General features: G+C 34.0%; 2 protein-coding genes across 7 annotated transcripts; both read right to left on the minus strand.

The window, feature by feature from the left end:
• Positions 1–6,435: 6,435 nt before the first annotated feature.
• LOC147403196 (ARGOS-like protein) lies at positions 6,436–8,377 on the minus strand. Of its 3 annotated transcripts, XM_086438687.1 has the most exons (3): positions 8,150–8,377; positions 7,796–7,896; positions 6,436–7,270 (listed from the first exon to the last, which is right to left on the minus strand). In XM_086438687.1, exon 3 carries the CDS (start codon positions 6,885–6,887, stop codon positions 6,522–6,524), a length of 366 nt encoding a protein of 121 aa, XP_086294813.1. In that variant the 5' UTR covers positions 6,888–7,270; positions 7,796–7,896; positions 8,150–8,377; the 3' UTR covers positions 6,436–6,521. The 3 variants fall into 3 exon arrangements, with proteins under 3 accessions (XP_086294813.1, XP_086294814.1, XP_086294812.1); XM_086438688.1 differs by lacking the exon at positions 7,796–7,896; XM_086438686.1 differs by lacking the exon at positions 8,150–8,377 and having other exon boundaries at positions 7,796–8,071.
• Positions 8,378–17,845: 9,468 nt separating this feature from the next.
• Positions 17,846–23,670, minus strand: LOC147403197 (uncharacterized). Of its 4 annotated transcripts, XM_086438692.1 has the most exons (4): positions 23,515–23,601; positions 22,446–22,496; positions 19,826–20,775; positions 17,846–18,076 (listed from the first exon to the last, which is right to left on the minus strand). In XM_086438692.1, exons 3-4 carry the CDS (start codon positions 20,771–20,773, stop codon positions 18,071–18,073), a joined length of 954 nt encoding a protein of 317 aa, XP_086294818.1. In that variant the 5' UTR covers positions 20,774–20,775; positions 22,446–22,496; positions 23,515–23,601; the 3' UTR covers positions 17,846–18,070. The 4 variants fall into 4 exon arrangements, with proteins under 4 accessions (XP_086294818.1, XP_086294816.1, XP_086294817.1 ...); XM_086438690.1 differs by lacking the exon at positions 22,446–22,496 and having other exon boundaries at positions 23,515–23,670; XM_086438691.1 differs by lacking the exon at positions 22,446–22,496 and having other exon boundaries at positions 23,451–23,603.
• Between the last annotated feature and the right edge of the window lie 424 nt (positions 23,671–24,094).

Genomic DNA, 24,094 nt, shown 5'->3' on the forward strand with positions numbered 1-24,094 from the left:
TTAGTGAATTTTTTTTACTTTTTTAAATAATTTTTTTGTCTGTATGTTAAGATTATCCAATCAAAATTGAAATTGATTTCCCATTTAACTTACAATGATTATAGAAGAATGTTAAACTTTAATTATATAATATAGTTTACTTTTAGGTAAGTTTTATTAGAAAATCATTCATCTAACCATATATATACATATATGTTATGAAATATCTATAAAATATAGTAATGGGCTGGCTGGGAACTATCAAGCCCTAGCATAATCCGGATTTGATGGGCTGAAAAATTATTGGACCTGGCCCAATCTTAACTAGATCCATATGATGGCCCAACCCTTTTTTTTTTTTTTTTTTCAAGCAGTCGAGTTTTTGGGAGTCTTTTACCCTAATAGCATTTAACATTGATTGAATTCTAGGCATTGATATTAGTGAAAATTAATTAAATAATAAAGGAAAATCCTTGGGGGACTTTGTTTTTCACTGTGATTCTCACTCCATTGATGTGATAACCATAGATGTCTATCATCGAGATACGAGTAAAAAGCATCTACGGTTATGTCATTATGTAGCCGCCTCCACATCAGAAATGTGAGAATCACAGTAAATCCCTGTGTCACCCAAGCATTACTCAATAATAAGTATGCCATATGGCTGAAAAATATAAGTTATTATGCCTTGTATTCTATTGGTGAAAGGGATTGCCAAGGAGTTGGGACTGTTGGGTAACTTTTTTACCCAATTTGTAACCATATAAGGGCTGAAATGTAATTATTCAAATATGATGAAGAGTTCTTTTATTGCTTGTTTGTGTACGTATGCATAATCAAATCACGTAAATCTTGTTTTTCTTATTTATTTTTACTGTATCCATCAGTAGATTAGGGATCTGTGTTGATAGTATATATTTAATTATAAAATATTATTAGTAAAAGTTATTACTTTTGCCCCCCACCCCAAACCCAAGACACTCTTTAATGTGTATTAAAAACACTAATGCTGGGGTGGTATTGGATTTACTGTGATTCTCACATTTCTGATGTGAAGGTGCACACAAAACAGCGTAGATGCTTTTTACTCATATCTCGAGGAACACGTCTACGGTTATCTCCATGCCGTAATAGGCCACATTAGAGGACAATACAATGATTAAATAAACACTAAATAATGATGGAAAGTAGTCAAACTATGTATTGCTTTCAAAATAAAAGTATGAAGAAATAAGCTAACCAATGAAAAGAGGGAAAAAAAATGCGTAAGAAGTCACAAGAAACAAATGAAAAATTAGGAACAATCATTGAATCCAAAGAGAAACACTGGTCTTTCATTTTTCGACATAAATCCCCTCTATTATTCATCTTTCATATTTTTTTTTTTTGAGTTTTAATTTATCTCTTTTTGGAGTACATAACTTCTTTTTCTTGATTTCTCTCTAATTTGAAGAAAAGAAAAATCTTTGTATATTGGAAGGAGAAATGCAAGAGCCCGAGCACCTTACTTGCCATGTATTGTAGTTCACGACTGATCGATATGTTCTATTTTCTCGATCTCTTGTTGAATTCTTGCAGTTTCTTCTAATTGATGATCAGAATGTTTGCCATTTCTTCAAGATCCTGGGTTGTAATTTACTGCTAGACATTTGATGACCATGTCTGTCAATTATGCTTAATCTGTGAGATAGATTATACTCACCAGTTATAATATGGTGATCCCCGAATTACATTGTTATAATAACATCATTAACATTAACATCAACTGCTGCCCATGCGTTGTCAACCTTTCAACATTATGTTCTCTAGGACTTTTTATTCTTTTTCTACTACAATCTACACCGACATTCGTGTTAAGTTTAGTCATACATTGGACACAAATTACCTTGTCTCTCTCCTCAAAAGTGTTGGGCTTTGTGGAGCCTAGTTATATTTTGATCCGGTTGACGACCCGACCCGAATAATGTTTGCGTGGTATTTTGATGGGATATTTTCTGAGGCTTAATCCATGGAGTGGAGGCTTGGGCCGATAGGCCCAAGCCGGAGTGCTCATGGATAAGCCTCCTGGGGGCCCAGGGGGCAACGCCCCCGGGAAAAATTTTTGGGGCCTGTTTTGTAACCCATTGTGTATCTTGTGCGCAGTATATAAAAGCCGTTTTTGGTGATTAGGGTTTTTAAGGTTTTGGTTGTCGTCTTTGGACTAGAGCCGCACTTTTGTAATTCTTCTCGAAATAGTGAAATCTCTACAACTCCGTGGACGTAGGCAAATTGCCGAACCACGTAAATACTGTCTTGTGCGTGTGATTGTTTTCCTTTTTCGACGTGTGTGTTTTTCTTCTATTTCTTGTTTCTCACAAGTTTGGAATTTCGGGTTGAATTCCTTACAAAAAGATCTTGGGCCTCTCCACTTATTGCTAGTTGGTTTTGAGTTAGATCCTCAAATTTATCATGGTATCAAAACGGGCATTTCTTTTCTCCATGTCGCCTAGTTTATATCTCCAAGTTGCTTTGGCCTAGTCTGGCCCACATGTATGGGATGTGTTGAGTTTAGTCCCACATCGGACACAAGTTACCTTGTCTCTCTCCTTATAAGATCTTGAGTTTCTCCATTCATTGTCAATTGATTTTGAGTTGGACCCCCAAATTTATCAATTTGCTTATCTCTTTGGGGTTCTGTTTACGATTACAAGGTGACAACAAGTTGATGACTATTAAGAAACGTAGGAAGAACATGGTAAATTGTGGAGGCTAATTTGGATGAAAACTCCTCAAGATGAAAACACTGATTTCTTGATATGCTAGATCTAACGGTCTTTAGCTATTGATGATGTTTCGTTTTGTTCATCTCTTGAGGTTGCTTCAATGATAGGAAGTTAGAAAGAAATAAATTTGAGGTCTCGGCATGGTGCTTAGCAAAGATTCTTTGAAGGTTAAGTCAATATTAGTGGGAAGAAAATAGAGCAATGAAGATGGTTTAGAGAAAAAGATGAACATGAGGTTGTAGGGTGTGGAAATTGAAAGATATGAAATTTGAGAGATTTCAAGTTATGAACCTTCTTTCAAATCTTTATAACTACATGATAAGTCCAAGTGTAATGTCGGGTGGTGCTTGAGAGGTTGTTGATTCTATCCTTAGGGATTATGCTCACATCTCATTAATGTGACTACTTAAGTTGGATTAATAGTGTCTCAAAATATTTAATGTTGAGGTAGTATGATTTTACTGTTTAAGAGTAATTTGATAAAAGAATGTCAGGTTCTCCACTTATTGTGATAAGTACTATAAGATATCACATTAAATACTTTGATTTGGTGTGAGAAAGTACTCAGATCATCTTGAAGTCATTTTTCTTATTACGTTGATTGACTTTAAATCAAGCTATTTTTGAGACTATGTTATTTTTGTTATTTCTTACGAATTGAAAATCATGTTTTGATAGAGGTGACATCGGGTGCCTTTTCTTATTACCATGGTCGGTATAGATAGATCTATAAAGACTACATAGATCGATCTTGATAGCCCTCTAAGCTATTAAGTCAACAACAAATCGCCCATTGGATATAGAGATTAGTTTTTCATCTCAAGAAAATTTAACTTTAACCCCCCAATTTTCTCTCTTTCATGAGAGAAAAATAAATAAATTTCCTAGACACTTGTACTGATCTCTTAGGGATTAGTAAAGACTTTCCTAAGGATCCATTTTATCGGGAATCTCTAAGAAGAGTCTCAAGACTTTGGCTTAGTGTTTTCCTTCTAACTAAGCCCATAGGATTGGCAAGGGTGGACTAAATATTCATTATAAGGTTGGTTGGGGGCATTTTGGAGAATCAAAGGGGGGTACTTTTTTTTTTTAAGTTGAAAAAGTGGAATATAATGGGTGGGTAGGATTTAAGAGTAGAACCCTATTGCCCCCCCCACCTCCACATTCATTCCAGGGAGAAGAATTTCATTTCATACACATGACTTGCTAACATTGTTGTTGGTTATTACAGTGCATTTTGGGTCAAATGTGGGTCCCATTTAAGATCAATGGTGTCTGTTGTTCCTTTGAGCATTTTTCCAATTTACTTTTTCTTAAAAGACAAAAATAAAAAAATGAAATCTAATGGCTAGCATTTGTAGAGCAAATAATTATGCCTTGTCGGGAATGGGCTTTGTCTAAAAAAGCAATATTCTAGTAATCTAGTCAAAGAGAAAATCGAAACAGTTTTGACCGAAATATTTTGAGATATTTTAAAATATTGAATGTTTCATAAAAATAAAAAATTATTTAAAAGGATGGGGGAGGGTAAGATGGAAAATACAATTTTGAGATAATTTGAAAAATGAAATATTTAGAAGATTAATGTTGAAGTGACCTCACTTGAGGACATCTTGAATTGGTGGAGCATATGCCCATAGATGCATTTTTCTGAGATACGAGTAAAATATATCTATGGACATGTGTGTGTCACCACGTTAAGATGCTCCCGCGTGTGCCCGCTGAGGTCACTTTAGCATGACCATTTAAAATGAGGAGGAGAATGGAGGGAGGGTTGGCAAGATTTAAAATCTTGTCTAAAAACAAAGTTCCCAGCAAGAGAAGAATTGAAATAGTTTTGATGAAACTATTGGAGATATTTTGGAACATTGAATCGTGACAAGGTTTAAAATCGTGTCTAAAAGCAATGTTCCAATTAAGAGAAAAATTACCAAAAAAAAGTTTTGACCGAACATTTTGAGATGATTTATAATATGGGATGTTTTAAAGTGAATGTCATTTGAGTTTGTCAAAATTAGAATTTTTCAATAATGTTCGGTCTAGAGAAATATTGAAACAGTCTTGACTAAAACATTTTGAAAATTTTTATATTTCATTCCGAGTCTTTATTGAAATTAGAATTTTGCAGCAATAGAGAGTAAGCAAGGTGGAAGGAACAAGGTTTGAAACCTTGCCTAAAAGCAATGTTCATGTCGACAGAAAAATTGGGACAATCTTGACTGAAACATTTTGATATAATTTGAAATATTGGATGTTTAATTATTTCATTTTGAAACAGAAATAGGACTTGGATGAATTCAAGTGGCACAAAAATATTTTTTCCCTCACCCCTCTTCCAATAAATATTTTGAAGAACTTATTATATGGGTCTAATAGGGCCTCTCACTAGGTGAATCTTGAATGAATAGTCTGAGTACAGATCCCTAAATCTGGTGTTATTCGTAATAAACAATCAGTTGGCCAAAACCACGTCCACAGACCATGTTTTTAAAACTTGTTTTGATGTCTTGTCTTGTCTTGTCTTGTCCATGAATGAGATCAAGTCGTCTTGAATGAGATATCTAATTTATTTGAGACGTCCTTATAATTAGAATAAGTCATGTCTTTGAGACGACTTGTCAACTCTTTTTGTTGGTGGGGTGGACGATACCGTGGATGAAATTTAAAACCATGCCACAGACACAAGATAAGAGAGTTGTCATTACATCTAAGAATAATTACAACCTAACTTACAAATCAAAGATATCTTCCATCTGTTGCGTAAATATCTTGTATTCTGTTTAGGTTAACATTTCAAGAGGCAAATAAGTATCAAAGGGGGCTAACTTAAAAGATTATTGTATTTTGTTTAGGTTAAGACATAAGCTGAGGTAAACAAATTTGGGGGTGTATTTTTGGGACAAAGTAACTTTTTCTCTGCTCTCAATTTTTGCTAGAGATCTCTAAGGTCGTAATTCAGAAGAATATGAGGTTATTGGATTTTATTCTGATAATCCATGGACGTAGGCACACCATCAATCCACATAAATCCTTGTGTTTGTTTGATTGTTTCTCCTCTTTGTTGCTTTGTTTTTTGACATAAAATTTCATTATTAGAAAATTTCCCTGAAAATCTACTTCGGTGTTTGATAAAGAATTAGAGTTTCACCATATTTGAGAATGATTACAACCTACTTATAAATCAAAATCCAAAATTTCATATTTGATCTTACATCAAATTAGTTTCCCTGTTAGAATTTCACTAGAAACCCAGGTTGGGTATTTGATAAAATGTATCCACCAAGATCTTAATTCAAGACATCTAACCCAACAACTGGATTTAAGGCCAACAGCAAGAACCAAAGCCATCCAGCATGAATTTTAAACCATGGCAGCCACTCCAATCAACATAGACCACAATAACCTAGCATTAAACCAACAAATAAAATCTCAAGAGAAATTAAAAACAATCCAAATAATTAGAAAAAAAAATCATCTTGCCAGTCAGTTAAACATTACAAATCAAGATTTACACAACTTCAAATCATTTCTCACAATTTGAATCCAACTTCTTTCAAGCATTCCCCCCCAATACACCATTTTTTATTGGACTTAGGTATTTCATGCAGGCCAATGTACTTTATTTTATTTTATTTTATTAATAATGATCTTGGTTTAGAGCTCAAACCAAAAATCTGAGTGAAAAATAAAAGGATTGAGATAAAAAATGAAAATTGCTCTTCTTTGAATGATTCAAAAATCCTACTTGAGGGGCAAAAGAAATGGATCTTACATCTACATTTACACATAAGACGACGCGACATTGCGAACATCTGAAGGCATGAAAGCCAATATCAGAAGCACTGCAAGTATTCCTATAGGAAGCAAAAGCAGCATGAATGGCGGTGGAGGCAATGGTGGCAATATGAGAGGAAGTATCAGCAACGACGCCGTAAGGCAAAAGAGTACCAATAAGGATTCCACACTAAAATAACTTGCAGGGAAGATTCTTTTGCTGTTCCCATTTGAGATTGTTCGTCGATAATCTCTCTTCCTTCCTTCAACCAGACTAGTCCTAGCTCTGCCCTCCATTACACCAACCCAATGTTCTAGATCGATTGAACCTCGCGATAATTTCAAATCCACGCCCAAGAGATCATTTCTCATTTAAATTCTCCTCAATCTACACATTCACAACATCACCAAACAGCAAATACTTGATACCCTTTATAGCTATCTCTTGAAAACTAAAGATTCAGCTTTCCTTGTTACACTTCAAGTACAATGAGACTTGTTGATTTCAAAGTGGAGGCTTAAACTTTCAATTCCTTAACTTAGACGATTTGATCAGAAAATAAAGCTTCTCAAGTCCCAAATTCGAAGAAACCCAATACCAATTACAAAGAGGAGAAATTGAACTTGTATGATCAGAGTCCTTAGCTCTAGAATTCACCAAAACAAGAACTTGCAGGGATAGGGTTTAGTCCACAAATCACTCAGAACCATAGAACCATCTCTGACCCTAGTTTGATTGTTGGGCAGACTTCAACCTGTACACCAAGAACATCAACCCCAGTCAATTTAAGTGGACTCAAAATTGGGAAAAAAAAAATCAATGGATGAATAAAATACAGATGGAAAAATAAATGATTCAATAATGGAAAAAAATTCTATCAGGGTCACGCCCAATTTAGTCCCAAGAGATTTAATGAAGCTTCCTCCTAAGAACCAAGTCAACAGATCTAGACCCCAAAATATGGTCATAAAAAAATCACGTTTTTTTTTTTTTGTTGTTGTTCTGTTGATGGGTTTTCCCCAAAGCATTCAATCGAAAAAGAAATGGGGAAAATTTATTATTGGAATTTCCAATTTCCAATTTTTTGAATGATGTTTGTAAGGTTTCTTCAAAAATCATTTTCTATTTCAGCCCTCTTGGATCAAACTCCTATACTTGAAGGCTGAAACCCAAATACCCAATTCAGCTCAATAAGAAATAGACCCAGGAAATAGTCCTATATGTAGAGGAAATAGAGGAAATAGAAAAAAATAAGAACATTAAGTCTGCTAATTCATACCTATGAAGTTGATATTGGTTTTGTTCTCTTTCAGAATTCCAACTGAACCAACAAGAAAGAAAGGTCCCCCTCATACACTTTTTGATTTCAAGATCCCCACTCTTCTCTCTCACACAACACATACAAACACACAAATTTTCTTCAATTAAAACCCAATTCCCATAAAGAATAACAAAAGTATTAAAACAAATCACAACAACAAAACCCACTACTTTTTTTTTTTTTTTTTTGAGTTTATCAAGAAGAGAGAAATAAAGGTAGTAGTGACGGTGAAGATGAAGAAGTTATGGAAAAAGAGAGAGAGAGAGAGAGAGAGAGAGAGAGGAGAGGAGAGAAAAAGAGAACGCAATGTACCTGAGATGTTGATATTGGTGTTGGTGGTTGTTCCCTTTCTTGCGGTTGATATGGAGATTGATAGAGATGGTTTGGATGGTTTGTGAATTCTTTCTATGTATATTTGTATATTGATTGATGAGGTATAAAGAAGAGAGAGAGAGGGGTTGGATTCAGTGAATTCAATCACAAGTGGGGTTGGGTTCGAGGCAAGTGGATGAGTTTGGAAAGAGAAGAATGGGGTGTCTTTTAAGGTTCTTCACCCCTGGACAATCCCCCCCTCTTCTTACCTGTCAACTCAGCTTTGTTTTTTTTTAAACTGATTTAGTAATACCCCTCAACTTTTTGATAAATATTTTAGATACCCTTATGTTTTTAAACTCATGACATATCTACTTTCTTGAACTTGGTCTATTGCAATCAACTAATGAAATGACTTAAATGCCATTGTCTTCAACGTTTAGCTTTTTTGACCACCATTGATTTTTCTTCTCAAAATCCATCATCTTTTTTATTTCTTGATTAAAACTCTTTCACTCTAACTGCAATCTTAAGAATTTATTTACTTCAACCTTCTAACCTTGATAACAAGATAAATTTTTTAGAGAAATAGAATAAAATAAAAACTTTGACTACGGACAAAGAGTTGGTAAGATGGCCCCAGACCACACTTTAAAAAGTGGAGATCTTGAATTCAAAACCCTCCTTAGAGAAAAGTATCTGATGCATGTGGGGTAAAATTGAGAATAATAAATTTAAAATGAGATTAAATAAATTTAATTTTTTTTTAATTATATAAGTAAAAGAATTTGAAGATGACAAATGTTTTTTTCGGAGAAAATCAAGGGTTTTTTTATTTTATTATATTGAAGTTGAATATTTGGGTTTTTAGATCTTTCATATTAGTCTATAAGATAAGATTTAAGTTAAGGAGTATGTTACCAGTTTGAAATCATAGGTGCTATCTCAAATATTAACCAAACCATGATGGGATTTGTCTAAAATCTAAATCATAGTTGATTTTTTAACATTCGCTCCCTCTTCTCATTGATCTTTCCATTGTTTTATGTATGACCCCCCAACCAACGCCCATGGTTTTCAAACACGGTTTTCGTCTCATTTTGTCATCCATTGAGACCGATTTGACTTCGTTGCATCATTTTGTCTAAGATAAATTAAATTATTTTACATTAGGATTGGGTAATGGGTTCCGATGAATAATGGAAAATGATTTGTCATAAAACATGACTCCCATGGTATAAATACAAAATTCATTGGTTGGGATTTATGTGTATCACAATAATGCATATTTAAAAGATATTTAATTTCACGATAAACTTTAATAATTGAATTTGATATTTGGGTTCACGATTTTTTTATGAGTCAATATTCGTGAGTCACCCAAACCTAAACCATGAAATTATATACACTTTGGCATATTTTAAGTCATATTCCAAGCAGTTGAGATCAACTAAATGAATTTGAATAATATTGAAGTGATCTCAAGATTAGACTTCATATCGCACATTTGACATTTTTTATTATTATGGTGGGCCGTGCATACCATCCCACCCAGCACATGTGCATCATTAAATTGCCACTTTTTTATGGAAGGGCATATAGAATTTCGAAGGCATGAGTCTTACCAACTCAGCTAACCTAGAAAGTATAGGATTCATAAATGCTTTTTCACTCACTCATACATCGAGGAAACAACTTTCAAGAAAAAAAAAAGGATTTTTTAAGTGCATCCAAACATTTTATGAAAGTGCTACTTTCACCATCTCCATCCATTTATATGTGGATTGAGATCCAATGATTCAAGAAAAAAACATTCAACATGATTAGTAAAACACTAAATTCAATGATCCAAGTAAGATGTGAATTTAAAATCCAAGATTAGGATAATTTATGTATTTTTATAAATATAGACTCCGGATCCTATACTCTCATGGGCGGGTCACGAGGGCTTAGTTTGGGTTCGTAATCAATTTGAACTTCTAGCCAAGTTCGGAGGGTTAGAGCACAGGGCCATCTCGAAAGGACTCCAAACCCAACGGGCCTTTGGGACCCATAGGCCTTTTTGATAGCCCTAATAGTGCTTGCTCACAAAGTATCAGATATTTATAAATACAAATATTTAAAATTTATTTTAAGTTATCGAATAGACTTGAATCGATTGCCTTGAGACTAAAACTCATTGTTGAGTAGGATAAGAAACTCGGTCTATTTAAATTTAAAATATAATAAATTTCATTGTATCTCAATTCTCAATTCAAAATTTCAATTTTTAAAACATAGGTTTATTACATTAAAATGAACAAAACTTTTTGTAGAAAAACATTAGGCTTTCCAAGTTTTGACTGAGAAGTATTCAAATCCAAGGGTCAGAAGTAGAACTTATTTGTAAAGTTGATATAAGGGGCTCAGATTGATTGATATTTAGTTTGAGCAACATAGGGGATTGGATAGAAATAAAGAAATTAAAATATGTGCATTTTGTATTGTATTTAGCTGGAATTCTATGGAGTTTCTCGTGGCAACTAGGCAACCTTGGAATTGGATTCCTCAATCCTATTAATGAGGAATCTCAGTCTTCAATAAAATCTTGAAGAAAAATGCTGGAATGACACAAATGGAGACACATGGGTGACACGAATGATGTGGTGGCGCGCACATAACTATAGATGCTTTTTACTCGTATCTTGTAGAAATACATCTACGGTAATGTGCACGACACCATGTCATTGTATCACTCTTGTGTCTCCCTTTGTGTCACCCCAGCACGATTCAATCTTCAAACCTTTTCTCTTTCCATAATTATATTATTGATATTTATGTATGAGTCAAAGTATCAAGAAACACCCAAATCGACAAATTAAAATGACACACAGTCATGTGTTGGTTTCTGGTGAGAATGATTTCCACAGATCATACTTATATTAAAAAAATATATATATTTTAGTATTTTATTTTTAACCTTATTATAAAAAAGATTTCAAATAAAAAAGTCTCAACATATCTCTTTTAGATCAGTGGACTACTGACTCATAAAATCACACGAAATCCAATGGTTGGAATAAAATACATATCCCAAAGATTCATCTTGTATATATAGGATAAAACATGATCATTGGGTTTTACATTTTTATGATCCTGATTGATTGCATAGTTTTATATTATTCATTTCTTGTGAGGTCTGTAAAGGAATAAATTGACATTCAAGACTCAAGAGCCTGAATCCATGAGAAAATAAACCTCGATAACGTGGTCAAATACAAATACTCTATGATAACCTAACACTTTTTTTTTTCAGACTTTCCATGACTTGGCAATTACATAATCATAGATCTTTTTCTTGTGTATCTCGAAGTAAAGGAACTATCGCTCTGTGATGGGGGTGTATGTAAAAAAAAGTACTCCAAAGTCCTGAATAACCTCTGACCTCACACCAATCTATGAGACTACTAAAGAGTTGAAGCACATGTATGAAGGAAACCCTCCAGTACGGGAGCACATGCATGAATGACACAAATTTGACACGCATCGTAACATGAAAAAAAAAAAGAAAAAAAGAAGCCATCTTGAAACTTGACACTATGATCCACTTAGAAAAATGTATATATCTAAGGAAACTTTGTAAAATCAAGTTATTATCATCAAATCTCATATCATTTACATTTATGAATCACCAAATTCTATTATATATATATATATATATATATATATATATATATATATATATAGAGTTAAGATGGGGAAACATGTAAAACAACAATATGTTTTGTCTTATATAAGTAAAAAAATTTAGAATAAGTTGATTTTTTGTGAGGAGGATCTTTATAGCGAGGGGATCATCCTTGCAAAAGATTAGCCAATTCCAAAACTTTTAATCCCATCAAAATTGATTTACAAAAAATGGACGATTCAAAATTCTTCAACTTGTAAAGATGGACTAGAAGTTTCAGAATGAGCTGATTTTTGGTGAGGATGATCTCCTCACCATAGATATCATTCTCACAAAAAATCAGCCCATTTTGAACATTTTTTTCCCATGTAAGACAAAACACGTTGCAACTATATAAGACAAATCCCACATTAAAAACTAGGGGTGCAACTTGATTCAGATTAGTTCAGTTTAGAGCAAAATCATAATCGAATTGACCAAGGTCAGTTCCCTTATATAAAAACCAAAACTGAACCAACCCAAACCGACCTTAATTCAGTTTGGTTCAGTTCCATGGGTAGAAAAAAAATACATAAATCAATCAATAAAATAATGGAAAATACCTTCGTTAGCAATTGCAGATGGAGATAGCCAATCGTCGCCTCCGCCATTACTAATGGAGAAGATCAGAGGAAGGAGAGAAGAAGAAGGATGGAAGAAGAGACCAGTTACAGCCCGCAACCCTCATCTGTAAGAGACGACTAATGAGAGAGAGAGAGGAAACCGACCACCGGAATTGAGAGCAGTCAGCAGCCCTTAGTTGTAAGAGACGACAAAGAGAGAGAGGGTAGAGTTAGGATTTAAAAAATGAAAAAAAAAAAAAAAAAAAACTTATATTATATTTTAAAAAATTATTGGTTCGATTTTTTATTAAGTATGAACTGAGAACCGAACCGAACCTATCGATTTTTCATTTTTAAAACCCAAAACCGAATCGTATATAATAAAAATTGAATCAAACCAATCCAAAACACACGGTTTGGTTCGGTTCTTGGTTTGAACCAAATTAACTTTCACCCCTATTAAAAATGCCCTCTTTTTTGTTACTATGTCTATGGGCCTAATAAAAAGTTGCACATGTATGAACGAGTAGCCAAACACAAATTTGATACACATCATAACATGCATGAAGCCATCCTGAAACTTGACACCATGATCCACTTAAACGTGTTAAGGACTTTCGAGGCAAATCATGAAGAACAACTAACCATCATGTGGCAAATTCTAAGTGGATTCATCATTAAAAAAAAAAGTTAGTTTTACGACATTAGTCAAACAAATTAATAAATATTGACGTATGTTACAAACGCACAAAGGCAGAATCCTGAGAAATGATGTCATAATACGTGCACACTCAAGTGATATGATATGTCCAAAACGATTGAAAATTCGAACATAAATTTTTGAAAATCTATAAATTGGAACCCCATGTTATGTATGAATTTTTTTTTTCTTTATCGAACTTAGACTTGCCAAATTCCTTACGAGATCGAGAGACCATAGAAATTTAAAGGGAGACAAATTAAGCAACTTGACAGGTAACATGCATGGTGCCAGATTTTTCCTACACAAGTTCCATGAATGTAAAATGTTCCCATTTGAGCATGATAATATAATGAGTTTATAAGTAGACAAATACTTGTTTGTTCCATTATTTATTGACTTTCGGAATGGCGTGAAACGAAATAAAATAAAACTTGAATATATTCATGTAAGGGACGTGGGTCTGTCTTATGCATTCTCCATGACCAAGACCAACGCATCAAATCTCCTCTTTTGATATAATAATAATAAGAATAATATAATAATTTATAAAAGTTGAAACATTTATGATGCATCTTTCCCATTCTTTTTTTTATTTTTCCTTTTCAAGGAATTTTGTTTATTTTATTACTTATTTTGTTACTGTTGTTTCTTGTTTTTGAAAGATATCAAATCTGCTACGATTTGGGCGGTCAAAGAAATGGGTAGTATCGTGGAGGATCACCTATTGGTATTGGTAGTGGATGGGAAAGTGGGTTAGGGTTTCCCACTGGCCACTGAACCGGCACCTTCTTATTATAGATATAGTTTGATGGGAGCTCCTCCTATATAAAAAAGTTGTTCATCGGGCCCATAAAAGGGACACGTCCTTAGCAATATTGTAACCCAAGCCATAAAATTCAAATCTAGATGTTAGTCCTTATAATATTCAAAATGAAATACTCAAATGTTGTGTGTCTTTGTATATATATAATCATTTCATTTCGAAACTCTTTAGTCATAAAAGACAAAATTTTGTTTAGGATGTTGGCTGTTGATCCCTTCCCACGTATATGTATATATAGGGTCCCGTTCAGCACCCAACATTTTGTCCAACATGTTTTGTCCTACATGGGTTAGAAGTTTTGGAATAGACTGATTTTTGGTGAGGATGATCTTTATGGTGAGGAGTTTTGGAATAGACTGATTTTTGGTGAGGATGATCTTTATGGTGAGGAGGAGATCATCCTCACCAAAAATCAGTACATTCCAAAACTTCTAACTTCATCACAAATGATTTACAAAAAATGGACGGTCCATAATTTTTCTACTTGTAAACATGGTGTTAGAAGTTTTGGAATGGGTTGATTTTTGGTGAGGATGATCTCCTCACCATAGAGATAATCCTCACCAAAAATCAGCTCATTCCAAAACTTCTAACCCATGTAGGACAAAACATGTTGGACAAATTGTTGGGCAAAATGTTGAGTGCTGAACATTTCCCATATATATATGGGTAGCGTTCTTTTGACAAAATCCTAGCTAACATTCTAGACAAAGTTTTGTCTTATATGACTAAATTTTTTTGGAATGGAATGATTTTTTGTGAGGATTATCTCTATAGTTAATAAATCATCCTCACAAAAAATCAGTCAATTCTGAAACTTCCAACCCCATGAAAAGTGATTACAAACTAACGGTAAAAATTGACGGTTCACGATTCTTTGTGAGGATGATTTTCTCATCAAAGAGATCATCCTCACAAAAATTTAGTCAATTCTAAAAATTTTAGCCATATAAAACAAAATGCTTTGTTTAGAATGTTGTCTGTATGGGGCGGTTCAAGGAACATATGTAAAAACAATGTAACATTAATAATAATTTTAAAATATGGGTTAGAAGTTTTGGATTGAGTTAATTTTTTGTGAGGATGATCTCTATGATGGGAAGATCATCCGAAAAAAAAAATCAGTCCAATTTGAAACTTCTAACCCCATCGAAAGTGATTTAGAATGTGGACTGTCGATTTTTGCCAATTTTTACCAATAATTTGTAAATCACTTTTGATGGATTTAGAAGTTTCAGATTGAGCTAATTTTTTGTGAGAATAATCTTCTCATCATAGTGATCATCCGCGCAAAAAATCAGCTCAATCCAAAACCTCTAACTCATATTTTGAAAAATCATTGTTTTTACATTGTTTATATATATATATATATATATATATATATATATATATATATATAGAGAGAGAGAGAGAGAGAGAGAGAGAGAGAGAGAGAGAGAGCGAGAGTAAGTAAGTAGAGTAGAGATGGTATGTACAGAAGGACCAAGGTGGAGGATTAAAACTCTCAACACACAGTCACCTATAAGTCACAATACAATGAAATTTTAAAAAGGATATATTTGGATTATGGCTTACGTGGTAGGGTAGGGATCCAAAATGGTGTTCCATTCCTAACCAAGGTTAGATGGCACCCTATTTTAACACCATGTGGCATTTATGGTGACCACGTCCCTTGGTGAATGAATCTCCACATAAAATATCAGTTTGATTGTTGATGTGTATCCATTGATAATCGCATTGTATTAAGAATTATTTTTAAGTGTTGAATTTAAACTCTTTTTCAAGAGCTTAGACCTAGTGGATAAAAGTTATCAAGTACTATACAAGTTATCGTTAGATTTAAACATTAAAAAAAAAACTTGTTTTAATAAACAGTAAAATTTTCCCAATCTAATGAAGATGTTTTAATTCCAAAAATGACAAATTATCGAGTTCAAGGATTATGAATTTATTGAGAGGTTTTTGTGCTGTTTTGAAACTTTTTTCTTGAATTGGGTTCATATAATTTGGGGTGTCTACATAGAATTCAGATAATTGGATAATAACTTCGAAGATAATATTTGAAAGAAAAATGAGGTGCACAAATAGAAATAAATAAAATACGACTATTTATGAATATCAAAAAATTGGTGTGATATCGGCAAAAGGATTTTTTATTGCTCATGATGGTAGTTTGGTCATTTAAATTCGTCTCCTATAAGACCACAGCCAAGGTGTAGGAAAAAACTTTGAAGTGGGCAGCCCGCTTCTAAATCTTAAAAGAACCCTCGGCATTTGATTACAAGTGTCATTTTCAAGGAAATTAAATTTTAACAGAAATGCAGGGACGTGAAATAAATTCAAAGCGCCACATGTCGTATGAGGAAGAGGGTTTCTTTAAAATGGGCTCCAAGGCGTATAGTGTATGACCAATGCGAAACCTACCAGGCATGCTAAACATTCACCAAACACACAGAGTGTGCCGATGTGGGGTATGTCAAATCCCACATCGACAGTCTTATCTTTAAGATTATAACGAGATAAGGCAAGGTAGAACACCAAAAAAATTTGGGAATCCGTCAAATGTAGCCAGCTTTACATTTAAACTTAACATCACGAGAGTTATTTTCATACAATTGGAATCGCGTCATCACTCTAATCAGGTTAGTTTTCAAAAATTACAAAAATAACCTTTAAAAATAAAAAATCAAAATCCTTGTGATATTTTAAATTACAAAAATACCTCATATTTAAGAAGTGATAGCTTGGTCAGTGCTGTGAGAAAATTTATTCATAGACCAACACCATTTTGACATATGACAATAAGAGTTTTTCTCTCCTGCCCAAGATTTAAAAGTGAAATTTCCTAATAAAATCATCTTGTTGCCTTCGAAAATATGATTCAATACAAAAGTGTTTTTCAATTTTCAATTATAATTTTAAATTTGGGTTCCCCATCAATTTTCAACAACATTGATCATGCTTGAAAAAAATTATTTTTTACCACAAGATTTTTCATGAAATCTAAACGATTATGGTTGATTGCCAACATGACAATCCATGTGAATCCCACAATACTTTTTAAAATTTGAAATCTAAAAATAAAAAATTTTTAGATAGCTGATGTGTGAAGAGAGAAATTTTCTTTTTATTACTTCCGTCATTAGAGCCACATGTCAAAATGGCGTTGTTATGTGAGAAAACAATAACTCATGTTCAAGTATCAAAGCGGATAATTTTTTTTTCGCTCACAGTGGTCAGAGGATCCTCAGCGCTTTTCTCGTCAAGTATATAATGGTACTTTTGTAAATTAGGGATGCCATTCAATACAAGTGAGTACATGTCATCGGTCGATCCCAGATTTCTGTGAGATCTGTGTGAGTACAATTTTGTGAGCACAAATTTTTTTTCCCGTATCGATGTCATGACAAGGTAACATCTGTTACCAAAGCCAATCACATCGAGACCATCCAACAGTAAGGAAGCAGATCCTCCGTAGCAACCCTGTGGCACACTTTCAAAAGATGGGAGGCATTTTATAAAAAAATTAATATCTCAGCCTCTTGTGAGCACGACTTAGTTCTGATTATAATATATATAAAAAAATTCAAAAACCCTGTTTTTTTTACTGAGACCCAAGTCTTTAAAAATGAACAGCTACTGATCTCCCCAGATTTTAGTGGTGAGATCTAATTTTGTCCCTGATGTGGTGCTTTTCCAACCGTTCAAAGTGTGCTACCGGAACATGTGCTACAGAAGATCCGCTTCCCCAATCCCCAACAGTAATGGGCTCATGGTAAAAACTTACCTCACGTTTTAAGTATCAATGTCATCCAGACCGTAAGTATTTAGTGGACCTTATCCTCTCGAGTCACGTTAAATAGATTCTCTGGGAACCATAAATATGGGTCACTTGGGAAAATACTAGCAATAATAATGATAATTATCTAAAAGGAAATTTTTGAAGAAGTTTAGTTGCAGTTTTGGTCCAATAGCTGGGCTTAAAACAGACAAATATAAAATAACATAAGCTTCTACAAATGGCATTGGCATGCATCACAATATATATCGGAAGAAGTCTGAACCTAATATCTTCTCATTGAAGGGTCTTTCAACAAACCGATTTATTAGTACAGTATCGTCTTCTCTAGTCCTGCACAACAAAGTGAAACAGAACTTAAATATAGATGCAGACTTTATAAAAATTAATTATAATAAATAAAGGAGGAGGTTTTTAATTAAGGAGAAGATTATAGTCACATCTTTCATCCCAGGCCAATCAACAGGAAATGAAAAGGTGCTACAAAGAAGGGATGTTAAGGGACAAGTAAAAATCCAGACTAACTAATCTCTCATGGCATAATGGTTATGTTCTGTCAGACACTGAGCATCATAGGTTAAGATGCATGCATGATAAATCAGAGCACAAGAGAGGGTGATGAATCATAATCTACATTAAATTAATAAATATTGGAGATATGAAAGCAAGCCACAAAATGCATAAATTCTACATATCTCAATTTGAGGAGTCTTAGGAACGGTTTTTGAGGGAGGAAATCAGTTTTCATTCCACAGCTCGATAACTTTGTGGCATTGGACTAAGAACTCATTCTTCTGGTACACAATCACGGTAAATCATGAAAGAAAAGAGATAAGAAGAACATCAAGCAAGAAAGAATTAGGAGGTTCATTGGCATCCGACAATCCCTGGAACTACCACAAGTACCATTGCATAACAAGCTTGGGTCAGTCCATGTCCTCTGAAGATGATTACCAAATTTGGGGGAAAAAAAAATGGACCATCCAGTTATGAAGTTAGCTGGAACGGCGCAGCATTTGATGTGGGTAGATAAGTTTCAAAAAGAGCTTACTTTTGGCAAGGATGATCTTCATGCTGTGAATATCACAAAAAAGAACAGCCATTGTCTCATCTCCACGTGTGCTCCATACAATTGTGTCTAATTTCAATGTCTTAATCATGTTAGCAAAGTTTGGATTCAGCAATTATTCGGGGGCTCAGTTCGGTTTTATTTGAGAAAGATCCAAAAGAAATTTGGAGAATAAAAAAGTAATGTTTTTAGGTGATAAATAATATGTGCAGCAATATGGAGTTAGGGTTTTGAGAGATGGAGAGATGAAGATTAAGTATGATTCAGTTGATTAGGTAAAAAAAGATTTGATGATTCACTGATTAATTTGGAGAATCGCCAATTAATTCCACAGATCACTGAATTCCCCTAATTTTTAGAAAAATTCAGAGATTTTGTGATAGTGGTCATGAAAAGATCCCGACCCAATTTATATAAGGTAGTCAAGTACAGTCGAGGACTGCTGGTCCCTATAAAGGATGTGAATGGACTAGGCTGGGCTTTATACAAGCTGATTTAATCGGGAAAAATAAAATCTAATTCAAACCCGACCTTATTTATCAGGCTAAACCTTCAGAAAAAAATTAAGAAACCCAACACCGACCAGCCTTTCATTTGGGCCAATTTTCCTGGTGTGATGCCATGCTTTGTTTGTTCTATCAATTATTTGTAAAATAGGATGATTAGGGCGAGGGGGTGCATTATAAATGATTTAGTATAAAATTGAGCACAAAGTATGATTAGGGCTAGGGGTGCCATGCTTTGTTTGTTCCATCAATTATTTGTAAAATAGGATGATTAGGGTGAGGGGTTATAGCAACATTGCTTACTTTGGAGGAAGGGAGAGTGGAGGAAGGGAGAGAGAGAGAGAGAGAGAGATGGGTGATTCTATTTTAACATTATAAATGATTCAGTATAAAATTGAGCCCAAAGAAGTATGAAATCAAAGAAACTACTTGGACAAAATATCTTGAGCATAAGACAGTATGAAGAAAGACAGCAATAAATTAACAAGAATAAGTGAAAAAGTGTACCTCATCGTCGTCATCTTCCCCATCTTCTCTGCTTTTCTTGAGGCTGGTGGTACCCGACTCCTTGGTGATGGGTAGCTTCATCGCTCCAAAGGGAGTGTCCACATTAATGTTTCCTTTAATGGAATAACCACTACCCTTTCCTCTAATCATGTCCCACATCGCAGAACCGCAGTCCTTAGGTCTAAATGTAATGGGGATATCAAAGTAACTAATTCCATTTTTATCGATTTTGGTTGATTCGGCTAGGTCAGCACTTCCAATGCTCACATCTGAGAGCCAAACTTCAAGGTCCAGATCATTGAGACACAAGTCAAAGTCGTTCTTATTCTCCAATTTCAGGTGAAGAACAGCAACGGTTTCCTCAAAAGAAAACTTCTTAAATTGAACCTTCTCCAGATCAACATCAGGCTTGTAAGGAATGGGGATCTCTCCTGTCTTCTCTAGTGGTAGAGTAAGCCTTCCAAAAATGGGCACATCTACAATAAGATCAACCTTAAGCCTGTATGGAATTATGCTTCCTGGTTTAATATCATCGTAAGTGTTCTTAATGTCATCATATATCAGACTGAGCGGTATCTTGACAGTCTCTGAACCATGGACATGGATAGTTCCAGCATCGGGGATCAATCCAGAAACAAGTTTCCTTCCATCACTCTCCACTAAGTAGTTTATGTCTATCAGAGGTATCGGTATGGGATTTGGGTTTGTTACGAGCACATCTACAACAATGTCTGCCCTACTGAGATCAATTTTAGGAATGTGAATCCCTGTAACATCTGCAGTTGGCTTCCCAAATCCAACTGCTTCCTCGATCTTCTCGCCAATGTTCTGAATGAAACCCTTAACCTTGTCTATAAATCCACCCTTCTCTTCATCTTTATCTTCTTCCTTTTGGTCTTTCTCCTCACAACCCCTTTCAACAATTTCTGGTTTATCTGATGATGCCATACCTTAATAAGACCAAGTCCAGACATTTAAATAAGTACATTGTATCCTATTAAAAAAAAGTATAGCAGTGCGAGAATCACACACCCAAAATAGCAATTTGTGTTATTATGAGACCCTAAAAAAAAAAAAGATAAGAGAAAATTAAAAGTAAACCATTTAAGGATAAAATATCAAATGTGATCTATTGCTGAACTGCTTCATTTGAATGATATTTTTTTTATATTATAAGTACTTCATTTGAATGATATTTTTAACCTGGTGATACAAGAAAAGGCCTGTTTACATACACATTTTAATGCATTTTGTGTGACTGTTTTTTAAACGGCTTACCCAAATGTCATTTGGCCATGTGCAAAAATTCTTTGAAGCATTAAAATATGTAAAAAAAAGGGGCCCTTACCTATTTTCATGCTTTTATGATCACTGCATCATAAACCTATGCCTTGCGCAATTTTCCAGAGAAGTGTCTTAGATTGACACAATTCCATTAACATATCTTCTTCTCAGAATAACAGGCATGGAGAAAATGTGCAACCAAACAGAACTAAGCTTAACTGACTCCAGATTGGAACCACTTAATTATTCTGTTTTCTATTCTGAAGTAAACTTTGATCAATAGTGCCAACAGATGCAACTTGCATGAATGAAAACTTGAAGATTCTGAAGCAACTGGCCCTCTATTAAATCTCAAAATCCAACAATTTTTAAAAATCATAAGAAAAGATAGGGAATCTTTGAACACCATCCTTTTGTATGTCTGAAGCTTTCCATTTAATTTACAGCTATATAACTTAAAGGAAAAAGAACAATGATGTTGGTTGACACTTTGCAAAACAACCATGAGGTCGTGGGTTGAAGTCCAACTTACCCATAAAAAAAATATTATAGGAAAAAAAAGAAATAAAGAAAATTTGGATAATTTACATATTTATGTCCAATCTTTCAGATGACTGTAGACTCTGAAGAACCACCATGAGAAGACACTCAAAACAAGTGAAGAAGTACGCATTCAATAGTTAAGAATCCTTGGATCTGTGTAAGTATAAAGTATGTTCATGAAGTCAATGCATCAATAGCGACAACGACAACCACTACCATCTCCATCGTAGAATCTACTAATAATTTATGGAGTAACTCAAGATACGATTTTAACAAAAAAGTTGGCTTGACTTTGTATCAATCTCACTACTATGGCTTAGTATAGAAAAGGACAACATAAAGAAGAACAAAAAAAAGTGGACCCTTTTGGAAAGACCCCAATTGATAGCCCTAGGAAACCAAACAAATTGAAGAGCATAAACGAGAAAGAGAAATCGACAACACACGAATTTACAAGGAAAACCCTAACTCAGGGAAAAACCAGAGTCACACCGATTTCACTATGGTCAAAAGGCCAAAAAAATTACAATGTTCTCTTACATAAAACAACTATAAAAGCTCAACTGAAAAAAGTTGTTGGTTGCTTAACAATGACTCCTTGTCGACCAGTACCATCAGGCTCTACAGACCATAGCAGACCCTCTATCATGGAGATCCATTTCATTCAAACATTTAAGACTAGAAAAACAGCGGGAAAAAGATGAAAACTCAAACATTATTTGAAGGGTTGGTCTCAAGTTACTCTCAGTTAGTTGAAAATGAGACATCTCAATCGAGACAAACCGATACCAACCTAATAACCTCCAATGTCTTGTCGGTCACCTCCTAGAGTGAGATGCATTGGCTGAGACAAAATGAGATTTCAAATTATTGTCTCAATATAGATCTCTATAGTGACGAAAATTGGAACTTACAAATATCGAAAATGTTCCAGCATAAACAAAGATAATGAGCTATGAATGGAACAAGAAATCATTCCATATATAGAGAAATTTCAGGGTATACCCCTTTAAGTTATAAGATTTAGATACATGTGTATCTTTTGATATATAAAAATAAACTATTATATGGTTTTACTGATCTTGATTGATTAGATCTAGACTTGATTTAATAAATAGAGAGAAGTTCGGCCAGGCACATCCATATTTAAGAAAACTAAAGGAAAAAAAATATCATTAGATCCACAGAATTATAAATCAGAATAAATAAAATCTTAATAAGACTTAAGAATTGACAGAGAAAAAACTGGACAGTGTTAGATCGTTAAACTTCAAAATCTAGATAAATCAGCTACTAGAAGAAAAACAATAAATCGATCATGGCCTATTACTGATCTGCTGAAATTTAGATCCTTGTGAGTTCAGCTAGGGAAGATCTCCCTCTTGAAGACTCCATCGAAACCAACAGAAAGACATTATAAGGGAAATTAACAGACGATCCAAGCAAAGAAGCGAAAATAATAAAAACAAACAATTTTTAGGTTAATGATCCAAAATGAAACGAATGACACAGTGTTAGATCTTTAAACTTCAGATTCATCAGCTACTAGAAGAAAATCAACAAATCTGCAAGCAAAACTAGATCGATCATGATCCACTACTTGATCTACTGAAATCCAGATAAGTGTGAGTGCAGATGGATAAGATCTCCCTCTCGAAGACATCATCCAACCGGCATAAACAAAATTATTAGAAAAAAAAAATCTAATTAATTAAAGAAGAGAAAAACAACCAATGTGTTGCGATCGGGTGAAAGAAACAAGATCGCAAGAACAAATTAGAAGCTGAAATCGATTTACCTCAGAGATTAGATTAACAAAGGGAGATAGATTGCGAAAATTGAAGAAGAGAGGTACTACTCACCACTAAGCTTGATTTTCTTCTTTTAAAGTTTCACGTTTTTTTCACACAAGAGAGTAGATAGTAGAAACACAGCTGCTACTGGAAGCCTCTTCGGAGTTCGGACAACCCATTAAGATAAGAACCGAGTTTAATGCGACCTCCTCTCGTGGACAAAACACGATTATGTAAAATTACTTAGTGCCCCCTAATATATAGTTTTTCGATGGATACGCCCTGATTTTTGGGCGGAAATTAATCAACCCAATTACTAAAACTATTTCAACAAAACTCCCCCTGATTTAAAATACCCCTCTTTGAACTTATTTTTGCTTTCCAATCTTATTTTCACATTTTGTTATTATTAAAAGTTACCCTCGAGTGAAACATGAAGTCTCAATCTCTAAACTAATAAGTTATTTATTTATTTTTTTCTTTTGAAATTAGGTATTAATTCCCCGCTTTCTAAGAATAGTGTTATACATCACTTTGTGTAATTGTTAGTTTGCTTAAAAATAAAATTTAACTCTTTGATAATTTCTTATTATTAATATCCTATTCGATTTCATTGGATTGGGACTTTGACCAAATTGTGTATTTGATG

This window comes from Akebia trifoliata, chromosome 4, assembly GCF_017979445.1.
Source record: "Akebia trifoliata isolate Shusen 1 chromosome 4, ASM1797944v1, whole genome shotgun sequence".
NCBI classification, from domain to species: domain Eukaryota; kingdom Viridiplantae; phylum Streptophyta; class Magnoliopsida; order Ranunculales; family Lardizabalaceae; genus Akebia; species Akebia trifoliata.

Bases quoted from the DNA above. Each gene is read 5' to 3' on its own strand.
- LOC147403196 (XM_086438688.1), bottom strand. From the start codon at position 6,887: ATGAGAAATGATCTCTTGGGCGTGGATTTGAAATTATCGCGAGGTTCA.